The 9,900-nt window shown below is 34.1% G+C and overlaps 1 protein-coding gene across 1 annotated transcript in view; it reads right to left on the bottom strand.

Moving 5' to 3' along the window:
• LOC114336288 (uncharacterized) overlaps nt 1–9,900 on the bottom strand; it is a 74,598-nt gene that overhangs the window by 22,780 nt on the left and 41,918 nt on the right. Inside the window, exon 3 of the mRNA XM_050659029.1 lies at nt 1,926–2,148. Within this exon, the coding sequence (XP_050514986.1) occupies nt 1,926–2,148 (223 nt within the window). The remainder of the gene's footprint in view (nt 1–1,925; nt 2,149–9,900) is intronic.

Raw genomic sequence — 9,900 nt, 5'->3', positions numbered from 1 at the left:
AACCAAGGGCTAGTTTTAAACCCTAATGAGATTCTTAATGAGCAGATTCCTGAGCTTCCCATATCAGAAACTCAACCTTCAAACAGCAGGAAAATAACGAGTTAAGGGACGATTCCGAACAAGACCGCAAACTGCAAACCGCAGACCGCAGCGACAGACCTACTGGTTCATATGGTTTCTTATGAGCAGTATGTTGAGTAGAGCGGCACTGTCGCCGCCGCACGCAGAACGGTCGCCACCGCAGACCGCAGTACTGCACCAGAACCAGTAGTGTCGCCGACTGCAGAGCGACAACACGTAGTTTTGCTGTTTCCAAATTGACTGAAAAGTGAAAAGAATTGAATTTCTTTTGAAAATGAGTATTTCAAATGAATAAGAAGAGCAATTAATTAATTGTGTAGCAAAATATTTAGTTATTTACGACGCAAGCTTCCTTTAAATTGTCTATTTTTAAATAGAAACCTAGTTGACTTCCTTTTTCTTTTATAATGCAAAAGTAAAAGATCGTCGTCATCTTCTTCTTCCATCAAAAGATATAACATTAATTGATCGTTGTTCATTGTGTCTGACATCCTACTTATACGACTTTTAATATTATACTATTATAAATTCCCATCGTGCAATGCTGTTGTCGCTATTATGTAGATGCAGTGGAGTTCTGCTCGGAATTGGTCTGACCGCAGACGACACTGTCGCTGTCTGCAGTCTGCAGCCACTTTCGGAATCGTACCTTTACGTGATGGTCTAGTAAACGAAATGGCTCGTGCCGTACAAGAGTTTAATGGAATAAACCCACTTAGCAGACCACCGGTACCACGAATAAACTCTTGTAACTAGGTACAAGTTACACTGTTACAAATTGTAAACACTGAAGTCCTACCCAATTATGTCGTAGAAGCCCAGACATTGGAATATTTGCATATGTTAATCTGCTGTGCAGCAACAGCAATTGCTAATGTAATTGGCATTAAGATCAGAACACGACGGGGTACTAATAACGGAAGGACTGGTAATAGAATTGCACCTTTGGGAAAAAGACTGCTTGGAAAGATTGAATTACTGCGTAGGGATATTGGTTGCCACAGAATATATAAGAGGTGTAACAAGTAAAAAAGTTTATAGGAGAGCTGAAGAAATAATGCTGAGAACTACAAGACACTCGAGATATGATCCAGAAAATAACACAGCCCAACAGTGTCTGGATACATTAAAACAAAAACAATGCACTTTTTGAGAATTCTGAGAAAGCATTCTATCGAAAACTCAATTCCACCATAGAAAGTGTCGACAAGTCTTACCCAAGCCAAGAAGAAATTCATGAGTTTTGGGGAAATCAACTTTCCACGCCAGCTGCTCTTAACAACAATACTGGATAGAAGATACGACGCAGAACCGTCACCACTACGTTAGTGCTAACTACGAACCATTCACGACTGAAGGTGTCTCAAATATCATTATAGAGCTTCATAACTGGAAATCTCCTGGACCAGACGGAGTTCTCAAAACTTCTGGCTTAAGAAGTTTTGGAGCATTCGTGAGTGCTTATCAACACTAATTAATCATGTTATTTCTAATCCACAGGAAATGCCATCATTTCTAACTCAGGGAGCCACTTATTTAATACCGAAGGATCAAAATAACACCCAAGATGCAGCCAAATACCGCACAATTACTTGTCTTCCAACTTTGTATAAATTGGTCACATCCTGTGTAGCCCGGCATATCTACTAACGCTGCGCTCTAAACAATATCATAGAGCCTCAACAGAAAGGATGCGCTAAGGGTTCCATAGGTTGCAAGGAACAACTTATCATCGACTCAGTCATTTCTAACCAGGCATTCACCAAAACAAGGAACCTCTTCACTGCCTTTATTGACTACAAAAAGGCCTTTGCTTAGATTATTGTTATTATTATTATTATTACCTTTGATGTTTTGTACTACTGGCTTGAAGGCCGACAGGTGCCTATTTACTGTGGAGAATTCTTGTAAACACTGGATGTAGACGGGATCTAGGCTGGCGTATATTTGTTGTATGTGCTGCATGTTGTATGGCATTTGCTGAGTTAGAGTATTGTGGTATTCGCTTAACTTCTGTTTCTTTAGAGGAAGTTCGTGATCTTTGAGGATCTCCGCCACAGATGGAACCTAAAACAAACAAAAAACGTATATTAATATATTAAAATTAATCTATTATAATAAAAAGTAAGAAAATACACATAGTTTGAAAAGTTACGCGTCACCTAAAATTATGCTCATCTTCATAGTTCATTTTTTCATAAACAGATTAACGGATTCCGATAATTTTTTTTATTGTTTTAGCCTTTTCTTTGGTATTTACTCAAACTCTTTTTTTTATCAAAAATGAATAACCATTTTCAATGTCGTTGCAACACGAAACTACAGCCGCATTATTATTCCAGTTCAATCAGAGAGTGCCGCAAGCACCTCTACCGGTTTCGAAACTTATTAGTCTCTCATCAGGAGGCACATATGCTGCTCTCCCTGACCCAACCAGGACAAACCCCGGCTTGTAGTCACGGATTGCAACGAACGAAATGACAGGGATGCCCTAGCGGCAACTGCTAGTAAAAAACTAAGTTTTCAATCTAATAGCACATAAAACAACATTCAAAAATGCTACTCTACATCCTACAACAATGGGAATCTTCTCTGGCAACACCTCCGAGGCAGGGCCGCGTTTAGGTCAATTGACGCCCTAGGCAATTTTCTAGTAGCCGCCCTTCAAACATGTACCATTTTTGCGAAAAAAAATTGCAGACATTTTTATTTAAATAAGAATACATTAACAATGGATTTAAACTACGATGTTTATATACCTATAACAGAAAAAGTTGTCATTCCAGTTCGATCACATCAGAGACTTCTTTTCGAAAAAAACTTTTTTTCTTGACAAAATCGACAAATTGTTTACACGTTCTTGCGTCATACTTGATGGGAAATTATTTTTAATTCTTGACATTTTCGAAAACGACTTTTCAGCGGACACGTTGGCAACTGGAATGCACAAATAAATGTGCAAAGCAATGTCAAAATTAGGGAAAATATCTTTCAATCCACTTAGTGCAGTCACTGAAGGTTTTCACCTCCGATTTCGTTGAACCTCCATCGATTTTCATGAAAACTTGTGAGTAGTTAGAGGATACCTTAAGGAACAAAGGTGACATGATGCCAACTTGCGCTTTTACCGTGGTGGTGTGGATGCCACCCCTTCTCAAGGATGAAAATTATTATTTTTTAAATAATACCATAAATCTATACAGAGACAAATTCTAAGCAAAATTTGTTATATGTATAAAGTTATTAATATAAATCAATACTTTCTGAGTGTTAAAGATCAAAGATTTTATTTTTTGGTAAAAAATGCATGTTTTGAAGCTGTTTTCCACGTATAACTCAAAAACTATAAGCTTTAACAAAAATTGTTACTCAGATTGAAGATAATAAAATGCTGAATACACTCCTCACTTAAAGAACTAAACTACATAATGTTAATTCAAAGCGAGTTATGGGTAATTGAATGTATATTTTTTTCGACGAGTACTCATATCTAAGTATTCAAGCTTAAATAACGGGAAAACGATGCATTTTATAAAATATACCTGCTAAGCACTTGTCAAAGTACCTCAAAGTACCTATCAAATGAGTTCCAGTAGAAGTTATGATGAAAATAAGAGAACCCTTTAGAACTTTTTAGGAAAAATTGAAAAATAAAACGGACGCCATTTCCACCAAAATTAAAATTTATAGTAATCCTTAGAATAATTTCTTTATATCAGCATAAGTAATGATTTTAACAATAATTTTGACCGGTTTAGAATGCAATTTTTGAAAAAAATGTAATTTAAAAAAAATCAGAATTTTTAGAATTATCGTAATTTTCATTTCCTTTTGATAACTCCAAAAATACTCAATATACGTAAAGAGTGACATGTATAATCTAGTTTTTTCTGTATCAAATATTTTACCTTTTTACTATTTCTGTATGGTAAAAAATAACCGAAATCCGAAACGAGAAACGTTTAAGCTTAAATTTTGCTGCGAGAACCATGTAACCGGGGTCATTTAACCTTTTATTTTTAAAAAAGTAAGGGGTTTAAAAGATTAAATTCAACGTGGTTTAATAGCCATTAAAATTAACTTTCAAATGGTTTTTAGACAAACCTGATATCGTAACAATTATCAGAGTTATTATTAAAAAAAAAAACAATAACTTTATTGGAAAAATTTTTAAAAGATAAATTTTGAAAACTATTTGGTGCATAAATTTTAATGCTATCAATTTGTTTGGGAGCTCATTTGATAGATATTTCTTAGTACTTTGACAAATGTTTAATAAGGCTATGTTATAAAATGCATCATTTTACCGTTATTTAAGCTTGAATATTTAGATTTGGGTACTCGCCGAAAAAATTATACATTGAATTACCTATAACTCACTCTAGTTAACATTAAAAGGTTTTTCCAGTAATGAGTTTATTTCATTTTTTATTAGCTTTAATTTTGGTAACAATAACTTTTTTGCAAAATCTTATAGTTTTTGAGTTATTTATGAAAAAGCGGTTAAAAACATGCATTTTTCTCACGAAAAATTAAAATCTTTGTTCTCTAATAACTCAAAAAGTTTTGATTTATTTTAATAACTTTGTGTAACAAATTTTGCTTAGAATTTGTCCCTCTATCGAATTCTGGGGGTATTTTTAATAAAATCATTTTCACCCCTGAGAAGGGGTATCCACCCCCGGGGTAAAAGCGCAAGTTGACACCATGTCACTTTTGTTCCTTGAGATATCCTCTAACCACTCACCAATTTTCATGCAAATCGATGGAGGTTCAACGAAATCGGAAGTAATAGCTCATATTCACCTTGAGTGACTGCAGTAACTCTTCTTTAAATATTAAGGTATGTCAATTAGTGATTTTATTGTGGTATCCAAATGACCCTTTACGTGAATGCATTCATGTATGAATTATGTATCTTGGTCGTCTTTATTTTGTATCAGATTTTAAGCTTCTTTAATAATTTCTTCATTGCTTAATTTTGGCAAATCTGTTAGTAACACGAAAACGTTGATAAATAAGTCGATAAGATTCCAGACGTCTATTAAGGTCTCTTATCAGAGTGTCGATTATAACATAGAATGTGTGGATTTTCATCTCATCACTAGCTGAAAAGTTTAGTTCATCATCGGCCCCCTCGTCAAATTGAATTTTTCTTTTTCTCTTTTTTATTTCTTTATGTTTTATTTGGGCACAATTTTTTGGCTTCCTTGCGGTAAAGTAATTTGAAAGAGCTTCATACTCTTTAATGACAGAAGCCAGATCCATAATTTTTATATACAAATATTTTTTGTACAGTATTTTTGCCGCCCTCTCATAATGTGCCGCCCTAGGCAACTGCCTATATTGCCTAATGTATAAAGCGGTCCTGCTCCGAGGCTTCTACAATTTGCAAGCCATAACGGATGCTGAGACTAATTGCAAATTGTAGAAGCCTCGGAGGTGTTACCAGAAGGTTCCCATTGTTTTCAGTCTGGTAGGATGTAGAGTAGCATTTTTGGATGTTGTTTTATGTGCTATTAGATTGAAAACTTAGTTTTTTTTTCTTTTTTTTTTACTTATACCGAGTGGAAGAAACGAAATATTGTTCTTGTGTTAAGTTTGAAATACCCTGTAGGGAGGACAAGGTACAAATATGAGAATACATCGGAATTGTATTGTAGTCTTATGTTTTGTGAACATTTTGTTTTTTGAATGTCCCTGATATCTTTAGAAATAAAGAAAATAGACGGTTTTATTCTTTGAGATGTGTTTTAACTGAAACAAAAGTTTAAGACAACCTGTAAGAAGGAGAAGGTACAAAGGTGGGTAAGTATACATCGAAATTATGTTGTAGTATCATATTTTGTGAGCATTTTGTTTTTTTAGTTTCTCTGATTTCTTTAATAACAAAGAAACAAGAAGGTTTTACTCTTTAATATGTGTTTTAACTGACGACATGCGATATATGTAGTACCGTCGTACAAGAGGCCATGTCTTATCACACACTAAGATGAAATTATTTCCTATATACTATTGTGTATCATTTTGTCAATCAAAGATATAATGCGGGCACATAAATTTGATACACCCTGTATATTGATTTGTAACTAAAAATACCAAGTTTCTTGTAAAAGGTATATATTAAAATACCCTAAATAAGGGTCACAATACAAAACGTTTTCGGATTATGGAATCCATCATCAGTGTTTAAAAGCCAAAATTTGCATGCCTGAGCCATCAAAATGTATCGGGTAAAAACCCTTTAAATGTAAATAATAAGGATGTTTTACATATTTATATAAAATTCATTGGATGGTATAGATAAACCTGGATGTTACCCAGGGCAACACAGGACTCTCTCCACGTGGTTGGAACTTTTTTTGGAGAAAACCTCACATATTGGATTTCAATGGCCAACTGACTGAAACTGATGAAAATCAGTCAGTTGGCCATTGAAATCCAATATGTGAGGTTTTCTCCAAAAAAAGTTCCAACCACGTGGAGAGAGTCCTGTGTTGCCCTGGGTAACATCCAGGTTTATCTATACCATCCAATGAATTTTATATAAATATGTAAAACATCCTTATTATTTACATTTAAAGGGTTTTTACCCGATACATTTTGGTGGCTCAGGCATGCAAATTTTGGCTTTTAAACACTGATGATGGATTCCTTAATCCGAAAACGTTTTGTATTGTGACCCTTATTTAGGGTATTTTAATATATACCTTTTACAAGAAACTTGGTATTTTTGTGATTTATGGTATACAGCCAGCTACAGGAAGTTTATTTTCCTCCTGGATTTTGATTTGTAACTATTTATTATAAGTTAGTTTTTAAGCAGTGGGTTATCCTTAATGAGTTTTTCCCTGAAGAATTAAAGACATTAGTAAATAAAGTGATGTGAATAGACAATTTGTTTCGGGATTATAATTTTAAAACGGTTGCTTTGTTACGGGCGAGGCCAAAAGCCACAGGTAATTATTATATTTAGAAAAGTAAGGTAGAGAAAGTTGGAATTTTAAGTCTCTTTGTTTAAGCCCCAAGTAAATTTGTAGAATTCCCGAAAAGTAATTATCATGAGTAGAAGTATTTGTTTGGAAGGATGCATGGGTTTTTCGAATGAAAAAAGAGGAATGGAGAGAGAGAAATGTTTCTGATTGGCTTAGAAATTTGGAATGGGGATGAGAGAAGGTTGAATGTTCAGATTCATGTTCAGAGTTTGGAAAAGGAGATTATTATGTGACCGGCATCGGAGAAGAGCAGTCAAAGTTTTCGTGAACAGTTCAGAAGCAAGTACCAGTGGTTGTTAGATAGTGAAGAGTGTAGCTGAAAAGTGGAACGAGAGACAGATCAAATTGAGAAGAAATACCTCTTTGATTCTGTAAAGTCCAAGGGAGAGAATATTATTGTGAGAAAGAGAGGAGAGAATTTTGGAGTTTTTTTAACGAGTACTGGTTAAAAGAGGCCTGGCTCGTGATTTGAAGAATTAGTTGCTGGTATGCTGCTGGACTGATGCTGGGAACGGAGAGGGCTTTGATGGGTAGCCTAACATAATCAACAAGGAAAAGCTGTTTGGGTCAAGAGGAGACATCATTGTGTGTGAATCAAAAGGTCAGTCAATAATTTATGTGATAGATTTTCTTTATGTTCAGAAGTTAATTTTTTTTTTGAGTAAAAGCAGATGAGCTAAGATTCCAATATTTCAAAAATTTGATAGGAAGTATAAGTAGTTTTGCTAATACCTAAATTTGTTTATTTAGTTTCTTTTATCAATGTTATCAAGAACAAACCGATAAATATTTGTTGAATTAAAATTAATTTATGTGGTAAGAGTTTCATTGGGACAGTTATGCCCACAGGATTTAATTGATAAATTTTCAGAGTATTGCTTTTGATAATAAAAGATATTTGTATGTGCTTATTTATGGTATTTCTATTTATTTCTTTTTCCTATTTTATCCCGATAAGGATCAACTAAGAGATACTGAAACCACGAGAAAGGATAAGTATAACCTAAGATAATTTAGTTATTTTTTTTTTTGTATGATAAAAAGGCACCCTGAGATTTTCCTTAATTTTTGTGTATGATTTGCGACAATTGACTAATTATTTAAATAAATACTAATTAATATAAAAGTAAGAGAAAGCAGATCATAACAATACATATAGTACGAGAGGAACAGAGTGTTCAAGAAAGAAAATATATGTGCAATGTACCAATATACCAAAGGTATAGGGAATGCTTAAGAAATAAAAAAGTACCATAAAATATCAATTCATTACAATACAAAAATAAAGGGTGTTCCATTTAAGAAAACTCAGAAAATACTCATTCCGAGTTTCGACCAACCCTGTATACTAAAATTAAAAATTTAGCTATACTAATGATTCTTAACAATAGTAGAGTATATTAAAAATCATTTGAACGTAAGTAGAGTTTTAGATGTCAAACTACTACAATTCTACAGGGTGTGAATGTTGCTACGAAATTAATATAAGAACGTAAATATCTCTTAAAATACCCTGTATAATATTACAAAACCTCATATTTCAAGAAAGAAGACATCGAAGAGAATCCAAAAATGTAAAAATATACTGGGTGTCCCATTTAAAAAAACGAAGTTATAAGCAACTTCCGGTATAACCGGAAGTTGCAAAGAGATGAAAATATTTTTATTTAATAGATCATCCTTCAAAACCCCTGCATTCCAATTTTCATGATTCTGTTGCCTTTAGTTCTCGAGATATTTCTAATAGGCCAGTTATCTGCCTCACCCTATACATTGTAAATTATGATTGGGGGTGCTCCTAGTAGCATTTAATGTGTCTTGGTTTGTTTATTTCTACTGCATCTTGATTGTAAATTTAGTATAGTGTTAAATGCTCGCTTGAGACAAGAGCGTTGACAACTGACGCTTTATTGTGAGTTTATTCACATACGTTCATCTTTGGTGTTAGCTTTATCAACACCAAAATGAAATGTTCAAAAGTTGTCAGAAATCGTTCAAGCTAAAAATGGTTTAAAATGAAATTTATTTTCAGTTCGAGGAAACGAGTCAGAGTAGATTAGAGAGCGATGTTTCGAAAACGATGCTGAAATTGCTACAATAAAACTATATTCTTCACGTAGCAACTCATCCACACGTTATTGGCACTATAGAAAATAATAGTTTTTATTTTGCAGCTCAGCTTCTATCAGGAAAAACGTCAAGAAAAATTGTTTTCAGTATACACACAGAAGCAAGGCTTCTTGTTAAAAGACGAAAGCCCGTAAAAACAGGCCACATAATTGTAATCACATAGATTAAACTAAAATACGCAGAGGGGAGATGAGTACAGAGAAGTCTTAAAAGAAGAATTTGTAGAACATTATCAACAAGAATATACCGACACGAATATAAATTTGCAAGCCATAACGGATGCTTATACTAAAGAAGTGAGGGAACTTTTATAATTCACGTCCCATCTGCTCAGCGCGGTAAAGTTCCAACGAGAATGGTTGAGACTGAGTCACAAATGAGGAGGTCCTCAGAAAAATGAAAAAACCGAGAAGTCTTCTTCTGTAAGTGCCGTCTACCAATCAGAGGTTGGATATCATTATCACTATCTTTAGTCTATCTAAAGCTGCTCTGAAGAGTTCTTAGTTGTAAATAGTTGTTTTGAGCTGCATCCAAACCATTCTCGTAGGTTCTTCAGCCATGAAATTCGTCTTCTTCCGATGCTTCTTCTGCCATCTAGCTTTCCTTGCATTATGAGTCGCAGGATGCCATACTTCTCGCCCCGCATCACATGTCCGAGATACTGTAGTTTTTTTTCTTTAATTGTAAGTTCAAC

The sequence above is a fragment of the Diabrotica virgifera genome, chromosome 8, assembly GCF_917563875.1.
Source record: "Diabrotica virgifera virgifera chromosome 8, PGI_DIABVI_V3a".
Classification (NCBI taxonomy): Eukaryota; Metazoa; Arthropoda; class Insecta; order Coleoptera; family Chrysomelidae; genus Diabrotica; species Diabrotica virgifera.
Note: the sequence above shows the minus strand (reverse complement) of the source record. Positions and strands in the feature narration are given on the sequence as shown.